Source organism: Trichophyton verrucosum (genome assembly GCF_000151505.1).
Source record: "Trichophyton verrucosum HKI 0517 chromosome Unknown contig00096_1.f1.exp, whole genome shotgun sequence".
NCBI classification, from domain to species: domain Eukaryota; kingdom Fungi; phylum Ascomycota; class Eurotiomycetes; order Onygenales; family Arthrodermataceae; genus Trichophyton; species Trichophyton verrucosum.
Window position 1 is genome coordinate 47469 of NW_003315577.1, and position 19830 is coordinate 67298.

The following is a 19830-nucleotide window of genomic DNA, read 5'->3' on the forward strand; positions in this document are numbered from 1 at the left end:
GATGGCCGTTTATCCTCTTCAGCACGAAGGCATGTCGATGTGAATTCTCGGGTCGTAACGAGCGAATTTCTGGTCAATTGCAACGCTCCCGTCGCAGGGCGTCGAAACATCTGGGCCGCCATGTCAGGCACTCACTGCAGGTCCTGCTGACGACTGATATCTTCGAGTCGACCGCAGCGTCGCTTCTTTTCCTCTGCTTTTCTTCGACCTTTGAAGTTCGCAAAGAAAGTTTCGACCAAAAATGATAGTCACGTGAAATGGTATTTTATATTGTATGTAACTTACATAAAATACTATGATACCATTAGTCATCTTTACAAACAATGCAAACAATGCAAATAATGCAAACATAACGGTTTGCCCGATAAGGAAGGCTTTTTTGTCTCTCTATCTCTTCTTCTTTCTATCAAAACTGAATGAATCAACTTCGAATGTTTTTCTATCAAACGAAAATATCTTCATACCGTTGAATCGATAAAACATCCACCGGTTGACTGTTGCATCGCATAACTCCTAGAGAAACAGGCGATCAGGACTTCCAGCATCATCGCAAGACGTTACGCTACCAAACGTTCCCCGCATCGAGCTGAGATCCTACAGCTCGTGAGACTTCCAGAAGACAGACAGACATTGCATGCTTGCGGTATATTACGATATCAACTACTCCAACGCAGCAAGGATGCTCCGCCGCAAGCCAACTGCTATTACAGTCACATCCGAGGACATAATTGCCTTCGAGGAAGCGCAGCTCCGCCGTCAGCAGGAGCTCAAAAACAAGAGCTCAAACAAGGCAAGTTCATCAGGCAACAAGGCTGAGAACGACGGGGCTCGAGATCGCGACGGAGACTCGATGTCCAGCTCGAATCGGGCAGGGGTTGATCCAAATGACGAGTTGAAACCATTGCCTGGTGACAAGGCGCGGATAGTCCGAACTCGAGACGAGAGGATTGGCGTGGGACGGTAGAGGGTCGATGGATGATGACATGCATTATTATATTATCCGTTTGTCGGAGTTCTAGAAGCCGGGCGGAAGTTTCGACGATGGATAGTCTGTTTTAAAAAGGGCGCATGACCGCTGCCACGCCCATCGGAACAAAGAGCATATCGATAGACAGCAAACGATGTTATGATACCAACTGACTTGGTGCTATTTTTGATCATAAGCGGCACGGAAGGCGGGATGATCAGGATGCCAGAGACCGGATATTGCATAATTTGAAAGCCCACGAAGGAGCGGAATTATCCTTATTGGTTATATATTAGGGGCATGTCCCTACCATTCGCTCTTGGGGAGGGGATTTTGGCTGGAATGGTGACGCGGAATGGATGCATATATGGAGCTCGAGAATGCTGGGTTATCGTGGTACTCTGCATACCCCCATACAAATAGCAACATGTGTGTGGGCAGGGTTTAGCATTTTTCTACCTGCTCCTTGTCGACATGCACGTATCCTTGCGATGTGTTTTGCTAGCGGGGCGCATCATGCAATCAGGAAGCGTGGCAGAAGTTTCGGGATATGCACATCACTACGGAGTGCTTGGGCAGACATACTGTCATGTCATCTCGACATACAAGTGTGTATGGAGGTGTCGCGGCCAGAAGTTCGTCCGTCCGGTCCGCCGTCTGCAGGTGTGGCATATAGTGAGCTGAATATAGGGGTATATTTGCCACACCCTGTCTATAGTTGTAGTTTTGATGATTCAATTTTTACAATTACACCTTTCCAGGCTGCACAGCCGACATGGCTGTTTTCCAATTCGCGTAACCAACTTCATCCAACCCGTTGACGGGCAAAGCCATATATGTAAGCATATATTATCCCACTTACTCCGTATCGATATAAAAAAGAACATCCCAGCGGTAATTTCTTTTAAGAACATAACGAATAAGAAACCGGTAAATACCCCTGTTTTCTATTTGCCGTGGCCATCTCATCTCAATCAGTTGCGTTCCCAGGTCGAAAGGGTATCAATAATTTGGAATCAAGTAAACCACACAACATGACATGCAGGCAGGGAATGAACCAGCCAAGGAAAAATGATGCACATTGCCCCAAGCCCAAGAACCCCTTTTCAACCCAGAGAAGAATATGGAAATAGAAACGTAGAGTAGGATTTTCGCGCGATGGTTTCAACGGTATCCGTCCGTGGGGAAAACGAGAGTATTCTGGCTAGCAGAGAGCAGAGAAAAAGAAAGCAAAGCAAAGACCCATATCCCCAAGGCATAAATCGTAGCATAGATGCAAGGAGCAAAGGAAAGGGGGTGGAATTAAGTATTATGTAGTAAGGAACGTCGAAATAACCAAACGAGCGAGTGAGATGTGAATGCGAATGCAGAGGGTAGAGTAAAAAAGTATGAAGGAGATGCCATAAGAAGTAACAATAACGATGGGAAGCATACAAACCATCCAAAAAGATATCCAGCATACCCCAAAAAAGATTCGTGAAGTGGTAAATAGCATAAGATCATATCCCAGGAGACAAGACGCCAGCAGCCAGAAAACCAGAACCCGAACCCAGTGGGACCACACAAGCGAAAGGGGGAAAAAAAAAAAAGAAAAAGAAAAAGAAAAAGAAAGAAACCAAGAAAGAAATTGACAGGTATTTGTAACCATGGCAGTTGTAATCATCTTCTCCGTTTAGCCTGTTCGTCACCGTAGCTGTCGACATCGTCCCATCTTCTCTTCGCGCCCTCGGGATCAATAACGCTGGCCACACTACGTTGCCAGTCCCTGGCCCCCATGACAACGGGCAGCAAGTTGTACTGCTGTGCAGGCATGGAGACCTGCGTAGGCTGGTTAGGATCGACCAGTGGCATGAGGGGCTGGGAGTAATCTGAGTACTGGGCTGCGCCGGAGCCTGGGCTGCCATTGGCACTTGCCATGGTAGAGGAAGATGGGTAGAGAGAATGGGGGTCAGGAACCACTGTGCTGTTAGTTGATGATGTTGCGGAGGGAGGTGAGTTAGAGTTTATGTTCCCTGAAAAGGCGAGGTCCCATTGTCTATATCGGAGAGTAGTTAGCTAGTGTGACACATTATAGCAATTGCAGTAGTTAATACGCACGTTATGATTCTCGAGGGATTCCAGCTGTTCTCATCGACAAGCGGCATTGATGTGATTGGAGGTGGAGCGCGGGTAGTGTCGTAGGGCTGCAGCAGGCCATATGTACCCGTTGCAGGTGACTCGGGCTTCACGCTCGTCTGCGTAGAAACAGGTGGACTGATGGGGTATGAGTCGGAGAAGGGGAGATTCCCTGTGCCCTGAGCAGGTTCTTGGGCTTCACTGTATGATGGCGACGAATGGTACATCGCATCACTGACGGGCAGAGACTGAGACGGGGGCCCGACTGGACTGCCATAGGGGAAAGTTGGCTTCAGCTCGAACGGCTTGTTGATGTCTGCGGAGAAAGCAAGACGTAGGGCAGCAAGTTGTGACTGCAACTCCGTCATGGGCCAGGAAGAGCTGCATGATTCCAGAACTCTCATGTGCCGAGTAAAATAAGACCTGGAATCTTTGTTGAATTCCGGATCTGGCGAAGTGATGGCTACAAGATGCAGCATGACACTGGTTAGAATGCAGTAAATGGAGAAGTTGATGCCTCGTTGCATGCACAGGAAACCTGATACGCCAAACGAGGAGAGTAGGGCTTCCTGCAGCCGACAGATCGCCTTAGCCGAGCTGTAGCATATCGAGAAGTGGTGTCTCCATTCTCCGCCTGCTGGAAACGAGCTGGCGGCGACGAATTGGGGGCGATGGAGCATGATCTTGGCCAATTCAAAGTGCGAATGCATGTTTGCGAGAAAATGCGAAGGAATCCATGGAGGCGAACCATCTGGTAGGTAGGTGACCATGAGATCTGGTGGCAGGCTGTTGTACCAAGCCTCGAAAAGAGGGTTGTTACGGGCAAACTGCGGATTGGCGCCCCAGTCCTTGGTCTTTTTCACCTTGTGAAAGACGTCCACTATGCGGCGAATATTGAGAGCATTATGGACGAAGTAGCTGAATTGTCTTGATCGTTCGACTTCGTATGCATCGAGGTTGGGGATATCCCAGGACGGACGGATCTCTACCGTGTCAGTCTCCACGCCAAACTCCGAGCGTCCTGTCACCGGTTAGTAAGGATTTGCATGAGAAGCATGGTATGCATGGGATGTATGTATGTATTTTCAGTATCTTAGACATACCTTGAGGCCCTCCGACCATTATCTCGACAACGAGAATGGTCTGCCAGACGCGGGTGCGAATGAGACACTCCACAGTGTCATAGCCACACAGCTTGCCCTCTGCGTGGTATTGGTAATGCTGATGCAGCTCGAGATCCTTGGCCATTGAAATGATCGTCTTGATCGTCTGCCATGAGCGGTAGTAGTAGCCTGGGCGTGGCATGGCTTCTCGGGCCTTCATGATAAGCAACAGAGCCTGTACGGTGGTGAGCCGGGGCGCTTCCATGAATTCCGGTTCGAATTCTACCACCCGGTTAGCAAAAGTAACACGCACAAGGTAAATGCGAGGGGAGGAAAAAAATAAGGGAGAGAAAGTAAAAAGAGAAGAGAAAGTACGTACTGTTAGCAAGGGCAAGCCACTTGGTAGCCTTTGCGGTATCGTTGAGAGCCCTGGCAGAACAGGCGAAAAGGGCACTGAGCAGGAGAGGGGAGATATCCCACTTCTCCCGCCGCCATTGCTCGTAGAAGTAGTTCCTAGGGATTACAGGGAGGTAAGGATGTAGATCATCAAAGTAGACTCTGAAGTACTCGAGCGCCTCAGTGTCGGAGGGCATGAGCTCTGCCGGGAACTGCAGGGACGAATTTGCGCCATTGTACAGCGGTGGCAGAGACTGTTCGCACTCGGCCAGAGCAGTCTGTGGTTTTATATGGTCCTTTGACTCTTGATTTATATACGGTGCTAAGAGAGATGTTTGTGTTAGTATGCATCTGAAACAGAGGGGGCGTTTTGAGAGCCGAGAGTGTCTTACCAATGCCAGTTTCGTCAATCTTGAGCTCGTTGAAAGCCGTTGTAAGGTCGCCCGAGTTTGTTGGGGTTTGTGGAGGCGGCTCAGAAACCTGGATAATAGGCTGCGGCGTTGATACCGGGAACGGTGGTGGCGGGTTTCTATGTATCTGAGTAGGAGCCGGTGGTGGTGGTGGTGGTGGTGCCTGCGGATGTTGGGGGTAGTGAAAGGCTTGCTGTAGCTGTCCGTGGGATGCGTCTACGGGCGAATGGTGGTAGAACCGCCCGTCATCCGTAGGTGAAGTGAGATACTGGTGAGGCTGCTGCTGCTGATGCTGCTGGGCCTGGTACAGCTGAGAATCGCTCTCGTAGCCGCGGAGGTCTCCGGTCCGTCGTGCTGGCTCTGCCGGGTAATACTCCCGCGCATGGAAGGACGGCTGCGAGGAGGTGTGTATCTGCGAAGACGAGGCCGGGAGAGCAGCAGGCGGCGGCGGCGGTGGAAGAGCACCTGAACCTGCCGGAGGAGCGGGTTGGGAGAAGTCGAGGATCTGCTCGTGGGCGGCCGGCTCGCTGTCCTGGTCGATGGAGGGTGGGATGCAGACGAGCTTGAGTCTGGTGCAGGCCGAGCAGGGCCAGATGTTGGTGGTAGCCGAGTCGCACTTGATCTTGCGCTTGCGACAGCCATTGCAGGCTCTCATCACTGCAAAGTGTCAGTCTCTCTATCCTGCATCTTCTTGTGTGTCTCCGTAGGCGTAGGTAGTAGTAGTAGGGGGGGGGTTCCCTACCTTTGAGTCGCTTGTGTCGGTTGTGCTCGTCAACGAAGACATAATCTACCACCAGTCAGCGTCTTTTCTCCAGTAGATCATCATCTCAGCGAGGATATCAGGCATAGCTCACTCTTGCGGCCCTCATGGCGCTCCCCGCCCTGGCCGGCGGGCAAGATGGTGCTCTGCATGGCGTCTCAGCAGCGGGCGGCGACGGCGACGGCGACGGGCAAGACAGCGCAATCAATCGCAGTCCGGCGGGCAGAGCAGACGGCAGCACGACGGCGAGCAGCGAGAACGGGTTTCTCTGTCTCTGTCTGTGTGCGTTGGCGTCGCCGGCGGAGGGCTGGTTTTGGCTGGCAGTTGTCGATGTCGTCTTTGTCGTTGTCGTCGTTGTAGTTTGTAGTTGTTGTAGTTAAGTCGAGAGTAGTCGGACAAGGCGAAAGCAAAAAAAAAGAGCCGCCGAGGAAGCGAGACGACGGCCTCAACAGCACAACGACAGCGACAGCGACGGGTGACAGTGACAGGATCTAGACAGGGCGTGAGGCACGACTTGGGGCTTTCTCGTTCGTGACCAAGAGAGATTCCAGAGGAGAACGACTAACTAGCTGAGGAAGAAGAAACGAGAGGAAGGGCTGGCTGGTCTGCTCACTAACTCACTAGCAGGAGGCGACTGTGGGCCGGCGTTGGAGCAGGATAACTCTCGAGCAGAGCAGAGAGACAGAGCAGAGAAGCAGAGAGAGACAGCGAGGTCAGTCGAGAGGAGATCGATCTATTGATATCTTCCCGTCTTGCTGCTAATAATAAGTATACGCAAATCTGGAGTACGCACAGCAAGAGGTGCATCATCGACGCCGCCAGCAGCCAAACGACGAGCAGGACCAGCAGGCCGGGAAACCTTCTGCCGTTCCAGAAGCCAGGCGAAACATAAAAAAGGAAGAGAGAGAGAGAGGCAGAGAGACAGGAGAGAGGGCTAGAGAAAAAGAAAAGAAGCGCCGGCCATCTGCGGGACGAAGGCTGGAGGGAGAGTTAGTCCAGTCCTGCTCTGAATTGCAGGGATAGCCAGCGGTCGAGATTGATATCAGGGAACAAGCGACAACTATCAAGCAAGAGACGAGACAAGACGAGACAAGACGAGACGAGACGAGATGCAGAACTCGAATCCGACGCTGTTGAGCGCGGCTGACCTGCCCAGCCGGCAGAAGAAGGGCGCAGAGTCCCAGGCCAGGGTGGACAGCATCTTCACGACCGAGTCTACCTTTGATCCCTTTGCCAGATACCAGGACGAGGATGGCGAGAGCAGTCAGGACGGCAGCAGCCAGGACGAGCTCGAGGAGCCCATCGACGAGCAGGAGATATTCGGTATGTCTCTATATCTACATCTAGTTATATCTATCTCTACGTCTAGTTCTATGTTCAGGCTAAAGGTATATGGATATTGACACGGTACAGACCTGATTGCAACGATATCAGACCCCGAGCACCCGATCCCGCTGGCAGAGCTGGCCGTCGTCTCGCTGCAGGACATCAGCATCACGCCGGCACTGCCTCGCTCGCCGTCGTCTCCCCTCCGCAAGGTCACCGTCCTGCTCACCCCCACCATCACCCACTGCAGCCTGGCCACCGTTATCGGGCTTGGAGTGCGCGTCAGACTGGAGCAGGCCTTGCCCCCGCGGTTCAGAGTCGACGTCCGGCTCAAGGAGGGCTCGCATAGCACGGCAGACGAGGTCAACAAGCAGCTCGCAGACAAGGAGCGGGTGGCGGCTGCACTGGAGAACCAGACGCTCATGGGCGTCGTGGGGAAGATGCTGGAGACCTGCCGATGACTCCTCCCTGCCAGTGACCTGACCTTAGTTTCTAATATGGGTATGAAGAGGCTGGTAATAGCGGATTATGTGATGGTATACTCGGTATACTCGGTACTATGGGGTGGAGTGGTATTATATTACGACAACTACTGCGGACATGGGTCTGAGGTAGCATATGAAGCAGATGAAGCATAGGAAAGCAAGCAGCAGGATGGAAGGAGGACCAGCGTAACTGCATGTAAGTGTATGATACTTGTGTCTATCTTTATGGCATCTGCCAGTGTCTTCCCCTTCTCAGCACGCCGAGCAGCTAACCAACGATGGCCCGTCTTTGTTATTTTTATCTCTTTATTGCTTTCTTTTCTTCTTCTACTATTATTACTATATTCCTTCCCGTCTTCCCTGTCCGCCACTGACCAGTCTACTAGTATCCAGGAATGGACATCAGTCGACTCGATTTTCTCTTCGGTTGCCTGGTTCGTTTTCCCACAGTGACGGTTCGGGTTGTTTTTCTTCCCCTTTACTTCTTCTGCGTCTGCCCCTGCAGGACCAGAGCAAGATCGTCGCAGGCATGGTGGGCTTGTCTGGCTCTCCCACTGTCTGCCCGTCTGCCTGTCTGCCTGTCTGCCTGTTGGGCCGTCGGGCTGCTGGGCTGTTTTTGTTTGTGTGTGTGCGTGGGATATATATGACGGAGGGTAGAATTTCGATGGCCTCCGCTCGAGTGATAGCTCCAGTGTGCCGGCCATCCGCCGTCCCTCGCAGTCGATACATCTTATATATCGAGGGACTCCAGTCTCCCGTCTCCAGTCTATATGGGGTTCCTCCTCGGTGGCGTCTTACCGTGGTAGGCAGTTCGACTGATGCCCGGACTCAGCATCACGGCCGCAGGACTCCAGGTGTATCTACCTGCCGCCCGCCGCCCGCTGCTTCGTATAGCCGTGTATCTAAAGTGTGTGAATATATATCACCGTCTCGTCTGCCTTCACGGCCGTCTCTCGTAATGCAGGGTTCATTCATTCATTTAGTCAGCCATATATATAACTAGTTACGCCCTTGATATCTACTCGAAACATGGAGATCGAGAGCGAAAAACTCGACTCTGCCTCGTCTCTCCTCTAAGCCTCGTCCTGCCCTCTGCTGAAGAAGAAGAAGAAGAAGAAGAAGAACAATAATAAAGAAGATGCCTGCGTCCGTTGCAATCGTGACTGGCGGCGCCGGCGACATCGGCCAGGCCATCGCCCGCAGGCTTAGCGACTCCCACGACCGGGTGGTGATCCTCGACCACGACGGCAGCAGACTCGACGCAGCCCTCGCAGCCCTCGCCAGCGACAAGTTCGAGCGCTGTCTCTGCGACATCACCGACAGCTCGCAGGTAGCCGGCCTGCCTCGCCGCATCTTCGGCCCAGAGGAGGACGCAGGCCCGGACGGCGGCGCTGCTGCGGTGCTGCGGACGCTGGTCAACAACGCCGGCGGCTCAGCAGCCTACAGCCTCCACGAGACCTCGCCGCAGGCCTGGCAGCGCGAGACGGCCCTCAACCTCGACGCAGCGTTCCTCTGCTTCAACGCCTTCGAGGCTCACCTCAAACGCTCGCGCGGCTCCGTCGTCAACATCGCCTCCGTCAACGGGCTGGCCGTCTACGGGAACCCGGCCTACAGTGCCGCAAAGGCCGGCCTCGTCCACCTCACAAGGTCCATCGCCGTGGAGTACGGCCGCTTCGGCATTCGAGCCAACGCAGTCGCCCCTGGCACCGTCCGGACCGCCGCCTGGACCGCCAGACAGCAGGCCAACCCGCAGGTCTTCCGTGATGTCGCGCAGTGGTACCCGCTCAACCGCATCGTCGACCCGGAGGACGTGGCTCATGCTGTGGCTTTCCTCGCCAGCGAGCACGCCGCGGCCATCACGGGGGTCTGTCTGCCCGTCGACTGCGGTCTTACCGCCGGCCAGACGGCCGTTGCTCGGACTATAACCCAGTCGGAACACTACTAGGAACTCTACTTTGACGTTTTTTTTTCTGGGGATATCAGAAAGCTTGTGCTGAGCCTCTAGAACTTATAACCAACCAACTATCATTCTCTGGGGCCGAACGGAGAATCCGAAAGGCAGCGGCTGAGGCAGAGAGACAGCAAAGGGCAGCAACGGAGAGAGAAGAGAGACTCAAAAAAGGGATACATGGAAACAGGATACCCCATATCTACTACGGAGTACACATATGGACGCCTCACTAAAGGAAAACGTGCGTCCGTTTGCTATATACCATGCGCACTACACACGCCTTCTTTACTACAAGGAAAGAAAAAACAAAAAAAAACAAACCCACAACCACTCAATAGATTAGCCCCCTTACCGTCCCACAGCCCTTGTTATGGCACTCGATGTTCCGGTCCTGCATCTGTGCCATCCGATATCAAAAGAAGAAGAAAGGGAAAAAAAATTCCACGTCCGGCCTCCCCCTTCCATCTCCCGCGCCCCCTAACCCTCTTCTCCCAACATCCTCCCCTCCCCTTCTCCCTCCCAACTTCAATCAAAAGGAAAAGAGAACTATCATATTGCTCGAGAAATGGCCACGGAGTCACGCAGATCCCCCGGCCGCTCTTGATCATTCATCCCTCGCCTTGCTTCCCGTCTCTGTTCTCTCTCTCTCTTTTTTTTTCCTTTTTGACATTTTGTCTTCGTTCTTAACTTGGGCCTCTCTGCCTTGCCAGCAGAAGTGGCCCATCCCCCCCACTTTGCCCTGGCCCGCAGGTACCTGAGCCGAGCTGCAGTTTGCTCGAATGATCTCCATGGAGTTCAAATCGACCCCAAATGGAGGATCATGATGAGGCCAAGCCGTCCAATTCTTGCCGTCCCTAGCCAGCACACACGCTGTCCCGTCTCTGGCCCGGACTGAAATCCCTCTTGCAATCTGTAACCTGCATCCTGCTCCCATACCCTGCCCTCCCCAGAGAAAACTCGAACGTCTAATCGCCCTTGCCATGTCCTTGTGCCTCGTGCTGCATCTTGCTGTTCCATGGCGCCCCCCCTCGTGTCCTGTCGTGTGCTGTGCCCTCCCATCCCGTCCCATCCCGTCTTGTTTTGTTGGTGCTTTCTTTGCAGATACACGTTTTACTCTATGCCTCTTATGCCTTTTATGTGCTGCTCTTCCCTGCCGATATTGCCCCTCATCTTATTGTATCGAACTTTAACCAGGCAGCGGACGGACGGACCGGGCACCGACGGGCACTCGCATAGGACACGGGCATAGGCAGGTATAGGTAGACGCTACCTTACCAGACCATTCCACATCCCTTACATTAATGTTGTGATTACCCAATTTAACATATCCTTGATCCTCAGACTTTTGCGCGCTCCGCTGGCGTCGCAGTTATTGGAATATGGCGTGACGAAGTTAAATAGATTTTAGATCACATAATATCAAGGGTTTGGTTTGGTTTGGTATATTACTTCCCCTCCTCTGTAGACCTAATATCTGTTTCTAAAGTGCAAGAGTAGTCCACGGCTTTTGCCGAAGGTTGGATTCGCTTCGTCGCCCGAACATTGGATAGACCAACGCTTAGTGAGATGCTGCTTGTTTGTTACTCTTCGAACGATTGTCTTCTTTGTCACACCCAGGCATTGGCTTGCCTGCTGTGCTACGTTGTCGGGATTTTATGGTGACTTGTCTCGGCTACATACAAGTAGTTAGGCTGCTGTTTATCCAGAGTCTGCTATTGACACCTTCTCCACCACTCTTCAGCTCGCCATCGTTAACATAACTATTTATGCAATGTCTCAGACAGCAAAGCAGTACAACCTTTGCCTCCCATCTAGATAGAGCCTCAATATTCTAGAAACGTCAACGCACGTCACCTAATTAGGATGCAATTCAACAAACCAGTTAACGGGCCCTCTGCTAGACCCAATTGTTTCCAATGCAACATTTCGGATCATGCATTCCTACAATTGCTACCCAAAAATATGCCAGCAAAGCATACCACTGGCTATTAACCGTTTATTCGCAGTAGGTTGTACGCCTATTCTTCCTCCGATTATCCCAACCATCAAACACCCGAGGTGTTGGGTTGGTCTGCAAATAGACAAGTATAAAAGGGGCTATCCCCATCAGCATTCTCATTGCTCTGCTCATAGTTATCTGGAGTTCCGACCTTGACACAACTACATATACCACTATACAGGCCCAATCCGTTGCCCATCGTTGAATGGTATGAGCAGTACACAATCATATATCAATTATATTATGACACTGAACTGAGATTCTGATCATAGACTTATCCTGCTCCCTTGTTGTTTGTGTAATTCGCACTATATAGTTACCCACTATGAAGATTTTTATGGTACTTGCCGTACTCTGCGCTACGACGTACGCTAGACCGGCAGTTGCTCCCGATAAGCCGAGATTTGGCTGCGTCCCTTGTCAAAACCAACAACAACGGTGCTGCGATACGGAACTTTACTGCTGGGTTCGCGCTTGTGATACCTCGCCTACTCATGGCTGGTAAGTATTCTGTCCTCACATTTGTTAGCTATTGCTAAGCATTTGTTATGAACGGCAGATGGAAATTCACTTCGAAATGAGGATACTATATTCAATCGATAACTTAGTTGTTATTCGAGCGAGTTATGAGGGGGAATAGGGAAAGGATACAAAATTTCTATTATAGCGATAATCATTCATTATACTATGGAATGTTATGTTCTTCATTAGCCAGTAGTCACTTCTTGAGATATCAAGTCGAGATATACTCTATTCTACTATTCTACTGACCCCTTACCCTGCAATTTGAGATTTGATATGGGAAATTAAGGTTGGTGCTCCAAGATGACATAATAACCTTAATAGCCATCGCGTTGCTTCTTTAAAATAGTTCTTGATTCTAATTGGCTCAAATTGCCTGGCCAAGCGCCCTGCCAAGCGCCAGCCGCGTGATTTGGCCATTCAAGGTTTAGCCTCTGGCCGCTAGCGCGGGAGATATAAGGCTTGGCATCACGCGTGCTTTCTTCATGGCTTTTCGCTTGTGCATTCAAATACGAGTTCTGGGGCGAAAGGAGGCACCCTTGCATGACCACGTTATTGTATAATTATATAAGGAGATGCTGGTCGCTCACATGCTTCCCTTTGTGCGTCAGGTCCGGACAAGTATATCGGCCTCCCAAGGATCAAAGGAATAATGCTCCTCCCAGCTCCTTTGTCGAAATACGTATCGTCTCTCAAGTCGCTGAGGCAGAAGTGGCAGAACCACGCTGCTTCTCGACCAGAGGATGATAAAAATTCACTTTTTGCCAGGTTAGTTACAGTGTTCTTGTCTACCTGGGACCTTGGTTTCACTTCCTTTGGAGGCCCGCCAGTGCATTTTCGTATCCTCCATCGGCGATTTGTCGAGGGTAAAGGAGTCAAGGAGAAATGGATCGACGAGCAAACTGTGAGCGACTATCCGAATTATTCATAAAATTCTCATTGTGCGTGGCTGATTGTCCTGTCTCCATAGTATCAGGAACTCTTTGCTATCTGCCAGGGTCTTCCAGGGCCAGCGAGCACAAAGCTGCTATTCTGCATTGCATTGCTTCATGCAGGATTTATCCCGGCACTCCTTGTGTTCTTTTTATGGTGGTAATGACTACTCCGTTTCCCCGGTATTCCGAATGTAATGGTTTTAGCTCATCGATTTTAGTCTTCCCGGGGCAATTGGCATGTATGCTTTCTCTCTGGGTGTTCAGCGAATTGGCGAGACTCTCCCTGAACCTGTTTATCCTTTGCTATCTGGACTAAACTCATCGACTGTGGGAATAATTGCCTTAGCAGCAGTACAGCTGGCAGAAAAGGCCATCAAGGATAAGTTGACCCGCATCCTGGTGACCCTTGGTGCTTGCGCCGGCCTATGTTACAATGCATTGTGGTATTTCCCATTGCTCATGGCCGTTGGTGGAATAGCCACTGTTGTCTGGGACGGATGGCTACATCAGAAGATACGGAGCTTTCGACTGGATCGGAAACGAAGAAATACCCATCCTGAAGCCGCCGAGGAAACGGCAGCGCCACAGAGTCTTCAGGCAGGGGACCAGCAAGGCCATGGCAATTCAAGCGGACCAGAGGACAGCACCCAAATAAGGCCGCGCAGGACAAACGCTCCCGGTGGAAGTAACGTACAATGTGACCAAGCAGGTCTTCTCACCAACCCAAATCAATCAGCGGAAGCCGATAATCCGCAAAAGCATGTTATCCGGCTCAGAGTTGGCATTATAATTACTGTGTTATTCTTTGGTATGACTTGGTAACTACGCACCTCGAGTGGAAATATACTAATTAATCATGTTTATAGCATCCTTCATAGCCGTGCTTGTGGCCAGAGGTGTTCTTCGCACCCCACCCCTGGCTCTTGACCTTTTTGCTAGTATGTACCTTGCCGGAACCGTGATCTTCGGTGGTGGTCCTGTTGTTATTCCACTTTTGCGATCATATGTCGTGGATCCCGGTTGGGTATCAGGCAGAGATTTCCTCCTTGGTCTCGCTATTATTCAGGCATTCCCCGGCCCAAATTTCAACTTCGCTATTTTTCTCGGTGCTTTAGTGCTACAGAAATCACCGTTGCCTACCATATTCGGTGCCATTCTCGGTGGATTGGGAATTTTCTTGCCCGGCATCACTTTGGCTGTGGCGGTCCAGAGCTTCTGGGCAGTGCTGCGAAAGAGAAAATGGGTTACAGACTTCCTTCGGGGGGTTAATGCAACCGCAGTTGGCTTGGTTTTTACCGCAGTTTACCGTCTATGGGAGATTGGCTACCTTACACCTCAAACCACCCGTGGACAAAGCTTGGGCAAGGAGCCGTGGTGGGTCGTTATCGCGGCGGTGACTTACGTTGAGAGCGCATGGTTTGGTATCCCACCACCAGTTGCAATTGTAATGGGTGCAGTCCTCGGTCTTTGCTGGTACGGTGCTGTTGGACGGTGATCTTAGTCCCGTTTCGGTGTGTTAGTAGATTTTGCTTTCTAAGGTGTTCATTGGCAGAGGGTAGCCAGTCTGTCTTCGAGTTATTACATACAAAATTACATTGACAGTCGACAGCACTACCAATTCAAGCAGGAGAGAGATACCCTCCTAGCAATAAAAAGCCTAGCAATTGATTGCATATTAACTCCATCATTAGTAGTTGTACATTCATAAAACTAATCCTTCCTTTTTTTATGTAAACTCTATGTATTATTGCAATCATGTTTCGCCGAGGATACCGCTCTCCTTCAAACCTTTCCAAAGCTCCGGTTCCAAAAACTTGCTAACGGTGATATCTTCTGCAAGACCCTTTCTTCGGCGAGTTTTGAGAACAAAGTCTCTTGCAGTTGCCATGGGACTTGCCATCTCCAGCGGCCGGAGTTTGATATCTCTGTCCAATGGGTCTCCCGGCACAACACTCCATTTGTCAAATACTAAACTGACAGTTGCCTGACCCTGGGTATGGATTCTGAGGTCGGTCTCAAAACCGAAGGAGTCAATGACGGGAATAAGTCCTCGAACAGAATAAAGAGGAGTTCCTGCGATAGGACCATCGGATAAGACGTGCCCACGTCGACGAGAGAGGACAGTGTATATGGCGGCGACTGAGTCTGGAGGACCTGTCATAGCACAGGTATAAATGGGTTCCATCAATCGGGGAGATGCCATGAGGAATGACGAGTAGATGACACGACGAGTGGCCGGGATGATCTGCCCACCGCCTCGAGAAAAGGCTTGATCGGCTAGTTGGATATCTGTAAGACGGAACTTGGTGTTTCGAATGGCTAGGAAAAAAAGTATCGTTAGCAGCTATTATTATAGAGAACAGGTTTCCTCGCCAAACTCGCGAGTATACGGGCTCAGAATGTATGGTCAGCTTACGTTCTTCACACAAGGGACCCTCTCTCGTTCCCCAGCTGAAAGCCTGGCGGATAAAGTCCCGTACTGACCCAAGTAGTTTCTTGTCTACCTTAGAAGGCAATGTGTCGTCCTGAAGAATATTTGGTCCCATATCGTCAGGGCCAAAAGCCCAAATACTCCTTGCGGCTAGTTTATCCCAATCATATTTTTCTTCAAAGAATTGACCGACTTTTCGAATTGGATCGTGAATGTTGACACGACCACTCTCGATATCTTCACTGATACCATCATCGAGAGGTTCTGCAATCATCGTGATTTTATTCTTGGTGTTGGCTGTGACGGAATAGCACATAATGGCAGAGGTCTCAACCACGGTTTCACAAAATCTTGTAACCGGGTCCGATACCTTAAGTTCCATTTCCGCGTATAGTCGACGGAGGTCGTGCAGAACACAATCCATGTAAAGCTCCCCAGTGCCCAGTACAATGTGTTCACCTGATTCCTCAACTCTTGTAGATATCAGAGGATAGCTTTTGTTAACCTTCCGAAGTCCCTCGAGCATCTTAGGTAGCTCTGATGGATTTATGGGTTCAACAGCCACCTTGAACACAGACTCTGTCATATGCTTGATAGGCTTAAATATATATGCTTCCTCGTCATCTTCAAGTTTCAAAGAAACAAGAGTTGCAGTTTTGATGATGGAGTTATCTACTCCGCTGAGGAGCACCCAGTTACCCGCTGGGACGCCACTGGTAGGAATGTTATATCGGGACTCGGCGATGAACGTGTCAGAAATGGTTGCAACGACCATATCCTCATTATCATCCACTGTATACCCTTCTCCTAGTACTCTGACCTGCTGTCCTGCCCTTGCAGTTCCGCTCATGATGCGCCCAAAGGCATTGAACCCAGCAGCATCTGGTGTTCCATACAACTTAGTGACATGCACAACTAATGGACCATCTTGATCACAGGCTTCCATGGCAGCCGCAACTTTTGTATCCCTTGGCCCAGTATAGTACCTATCCAGTTTTTTGCTAGCCCCGTCAACAGGAGAAGGGATGTGCTGAACGACCATATCAACAAACCCAGTAACAGGGCCAAAGAACTGGGCACAAACTAGTTTTAAGAGCACCTTTGCATCGGATTTCAGTTGGGATGGTTTTAAGTTGATTCCAAGCGTTGCGAGGGTATCTTTCAGGTCTTCCGGGCTCTCACTGATGGTATGGGAATAAAGCTTGTAGATGGGTTCAAGGATGAAATGGACAAAGGATCGCTTCGATTGTTCTTCCATACCCTTGCGCGTAAACTTGCGGCTGCGAGGATTGAATAATATATCACCCCATAGTCTTATAGCAAACTCGGAGAGATCAACTTTCGCATATGTGTCCGCGTACATTTTTGCGAATGACTGGAGGGTAAAACACCAGTTCATCGAGGCACATGCAAATGCAACGTTGCCCTTCTCGGGGCTTAGCCGTCTCTTTTCCCCTTGCCCAGGTATTGTTCTCTCGATGACAGTGTTTACCTCCTCAACCACATGTTTCAGCTTGAAGTAGGCATCTGTTGGCGGTAGTTTTAACTCCAGTATAAGTCGGTCGAGCTTGTTAACAATTAGAGTGAGTGGTAAGTCTTCTAATACCGCGTGCTTGATGATTTGCTCTGTGTTGATCTGGACACCTTCAACCACATCCACAACAAGCACTACTCCGTCTACCAGTCGCAATGACGCGGCGACTTCATCCACGAAATTGACATGCCCGGGGGTATCTACTATGTTGAAGAGATGAGATTTCCCTTTCGTACCTTGTAAAACAAGGCTCATCGGTGCTGATTTTATCGACAGTCCACGCTCTCTCTCTAGAAAGTGCACATCTGTGTATCTCAGCTGTTCATCCTTAGATTTACCAGTTCGTTTATCAAGTTTTTCCGACAGATCGTGCGTCTCCATAACCAATGTATCCATAAAGGCTGTCTTTCCATGATGCAAATGACCGGCCAATGCTATATTTCGAGTTTGGCTAGGGTAGTTTAATAGATCTGTCATGAACTCTCTAGAGTAAAAGACCGGTGGTAGATCTGCTTCCTGGACAGCAAACTTCTTCTGCTGAACTGGCGCGATAATTGGTTGTGACAGTGGTTGTGTATCTTCTTCTTGTACTTTCGTCTCGACATCTGCGCCGTAAACTTGTTGTGCGGTTGGGTAATATTGCTTGTCTTCGTGAAGAATCACTGCATTCGATGGACCTTGGTCTAATAAGAGATGGGAGCAGTTAGCCATAGACAATAAAGGTGAACCCGCTAAATCTCCTACCATCTATCTCCATGAGCTCCTGGCCATGAGCAGCCGGGGCTTCCACTTCCGATTCAAGGTCATAATCAAATTGCTGTGCCTCAACGCCGCCATGTTGCGATTCTTCCTCGGACTCTTCACCTCCAATATAATTGCCGAACCTGGGATACAATTAGCTTGCTTTCTATTTGCGCAGCTAGAGGAATTGCCGTTATATCCATATCCAATCCATCTCTAGAAAACTTACTCGTCATAAAGGTCATCCATGATGTGTTAGCACGCGATCGCAAGGTTCCGGGAGGAATGGGTTGACAGAAAGTCGCAGAGAGTCGCTAGTCAAATGAGGGATGGCACTTTAAATTGTGCCACTGGCCATGAAATGGGACAAGACTGTGATGGATGTGGCGGCTGGTTAGAGCTCCAGGTGCTCTGGTAGAGAGATACCTCAAGGCTTCGCGTTTATCAACTTCGACTTCATTTCATCTTGATAGAAACTGCGCCAAGACTTTTTAAGCTCAGAAGCTTTACAATCACGTGCTGAGGTCTTGGCTCGCCCGATATAAAAGGTCAACGTTGGCACAGCTGTTACAACACATTCTACTGCCTTGCATGTTTACAGAGTAGCAGAATGATAAAGGATCAATCTGGCACAAAGACACTCTGAACTAGTTAATGCTTCTCGAACGTTCATCGATGAACCATGGATGATGTACAACCAAGAATACCCACTAGTTTTGGCCCCTCACACGCCGACGGCAAAGACATGACAGGGTATGTAACAATCTACAGCATCCCGTCAACTACATACAACGCTGCGGCCATGGTTATTACAGTAAAGCAAACAAGAATGTCTCTTGTTGGTTTGATACCAAAAATTGAAAATCTCTTGCAGAGATTATTATACAAGAATTATATGACCAAAAATATATGGCCGACTTTTGGACGAAGCCCGAATTCTGAGGGCAGTGGGGAGTCGCGCGATTAACCAGTCCATTTGAGAACGGGCTTTATTCACCACTGCTGTCAAAGAAGCCATTCATATATAAGAAGTTTGAGTTGATAGTTGGACTATAAAGAAGCTCACGAGAAAACAAAATGCTATTGGGAAACACTTTCAAGAGTTGAAACTTGGACAGTCTGAAACTGAGCAAGCGGGTACCACAGCGTGATCATGAAGATTTCAAGCCTTATCATTTTCCCCTTCCTGGGTGTCGTGTCCGCTGGAATTAATGGCAAAAAGCCGAACGGTCCAACGTATGCTGGTACCAACCCGAACTGTACTTGGTATCTTGACCTCGTTGATGATAGCTATACTTGCGAAAATATCGAAAGTCAATGGGATTTGAAACATGAAGTCTTTGTGGCCTGGGTAAGTCAATCAATATTTTGATCACTTCGAAGGAATTACTGAAAAAGCGTCTAATGGAATGTGGTTAGAATCCTGGTTTGAAGAAAGACTGCAGTGGGCTCAAAATCGGTCTCTCAGTTTGTGTGGAAGCACCGATGGAATCAATTACTGCAACCCCTACGTCAGAGGCCTCAACACCTGTGAAAACATCTACCACCTTACCTACCGCTAACGGGCCTCCCTTACCATCGCCAACCCAAGATGGTTTGGTGGGTAACTGCACAAAATTCCATCGGGCTGTTAGCGGTGATACGTGTGGTAAGATTATATCCCGGTATAAACCCGTAACGTTGGACCAGTTCATTGAGTGGAATCCGGCGGTCGAGAAGGATTGTTCGGGACTTTGGTCTGGTTATCACTACTGTGTCGGTATACCTGGGACACCCAGTGCACTTCCAACGAGTATATCGGCTAGCACATCGCGGAGTAGCACAAACTCACATACGACTGTAAAACCTGCTGCCCCCGGGCCAACCCAGGATGGCATTGTCAACAACTGTCAGCGGTGGCATAAAGCGCTATCTGGGAACACCTGCGCTAGTCTTCTTAATCAGTATGGAACTTTTACTCTAGAGGAGTTTATCAAGTGGAATCCAGCAGTTGGAAAGGACTGCTCCGGCCTCTGGTTGAACTACTATTACTGCATTGGTAAGTTCTCATTGACGTACGAGCAGTGCTCTTAACTAATCAATATTGTCTAGGCGTACCTGGGACACCTACAACGAAGAAACCCATGCCTAAACCAACCCCTACGGGATGCAATAG

At 49.9% G+C, this 19830-nt stretch overlaps 8 protein-coding genes across 8 annotated transcripts; 5 read left to right on the forward strand and 3 right to left on the reverse strand.

Annotated features, from left to right (window-relative positions):
* Nucleotides 1–634: 634 nt before the first annotated feature.
* On the forward strand, nucleotides 635–964 carry TRV_01063 (uncharacterized protein; the record flags this gene model as incomplete). Its single annotated transcript, XM_003024735.1, has 1 exon — nucleotides 635–964. The coding sequence occupies one exon, from the start codon at nucleotides 635–637 to the stop codon at nucleotides 962–964; it is 330 nt and encodes a 109-aa protein (XP_003024781.1).
* A 1662-nt stretch (nucleotides 965–2626) lies between these two features.
* TRV_01064 (C6 finger domain protein, putative) lies at nucleotides 2627–5646 on the reverse strand (the record flags this gene model as incomplete). Its single annotated transcript, XM_003024736.1, has 5 exons — nucleotides 2627–3002; nucleotides 3065–4103; nucleotides 4186–4467; nucleotides 4565–4885; nucleotides 4974–5646. The coding sequence occupies 5 exons, from the start codon at nucleotides 5644–5646 to the stop codon at nucleotides 2627–2629; spliced, it is 2691 nt and encodes an 896-aa protein (XP_003024782.1).
* A 212-nt stretch (nucleotides 5647–5858) lies between these two features.
* Nucleotides 5859–7538, forward strand: TRV_01065 (uncharacterized protein; the record flags this gene model as incomplete). Its single annotated transcript, XM_003024737.1, has 6 exons — nucleotides 5859–6110; nucleotides 6143–6253; nucleotides 6321–6463; nucleotides 6649–6740; nucleotides 6820–7074; nucleotides 7165–7538. The coding sequence occupies 6 exons, from the start codon at nucleotides 5859–5861 to the stop codon at nucleotides 7536–7538; spliced, it is 1227 nt and encodes a 408-aa protein (XP_003024783.1).
* A 128-nt stretch (nucleotides 7539–7666) lies between these two features.
* Nucleotides 7667–8266, reverse strand: TRV_01066 (uncharacterized protein; the record flags this gene model as incomplete). The annotated part of the gene is made up of 1 exon (XM_003024738.1): nucleotides 7667–8266. The coding sequence occupies one exon, from the start codon at nucleotides 8264–8266 to the stop codon at nucleotides 7667–7669; it is 600 nt and encodes a 199-aa protein (XP_003024784.1).
* Nucleotides 8267–8700: 434 nt separating this feature from the next.
* Nucleotides 8701–9746, forward strand: TRV_01067 (uncharacterized protein; the record flags this gene model as incomplete). Its single annotated transcript, XM_003024739.1, has 2 exons — nucleotides 8701–9426; nucleotides 9546–9746. 2 exons carry the CDS (start codon nucleotides 8701–8703, stop codon nucleotides 9744–9746), a joined length of 927 nt encoding a protein of 308 aa, XP_003024785.1.
* Nucleotides 9747–12686: 2940 nt separating this feature from the next.
* On the forward strand, nucleotides 12687–12965 carry TRV_01068 (uncharacterized protein; the record flags this gene model as incomplete). Its single annotated transcript, XM_003024740.1, has 1 exon — nucleotides 12687–12965. The coding sequence occupies one exon, from the start codon at nucleotides 12687–12689 to the stop codon at nucleotides 12963–12965; it is 279 nt and encodes a 92-aa protein (XP_003024786.1).
* A 241-nt stretch (nucleotides 12966–13206) lies between these two features.
* TRV_01069 (uncharacterized protein) lies at nucleotides 13207–14464 on the forward strand (the record flags this gene model as incomplete). The annotated part of the gene is made up of 2 exons (XM_003024741.1): nucleotides 13207–13777; nucleotides 13836–14464. 2 exons carry the CDS (start codon nucleotides 13207–13209, stop codon nucleotides 14462–14464), a joined length of 1200 nt encoding a protein of 399 aa, XP_003024787.1.
* Nucleotides 14465–14722: 258 nt separating this feature from the next.
* TRV_01070 (uncharacterized protein) lies at nucleotides 14723–17924 on the reverse strand (the record flags this gene model as incomplete). The annotated part of the gene is made up of 4 exons (XM_003024742.1): nucleotides 14723–15288; nucleotides 15386–17617; nucleotides 17679–17818; nucleotides 17905–17924. 4 exons carry the CDS (start codon nucleotides 17922–17924, stop codon nucleotides 14723–14725), a joined length of 2958 nt encoding a protein of 985 aa, XP_003024788.1.
* Nucleotides 17925–19830: the final 1906 nt, after the last annotated feature.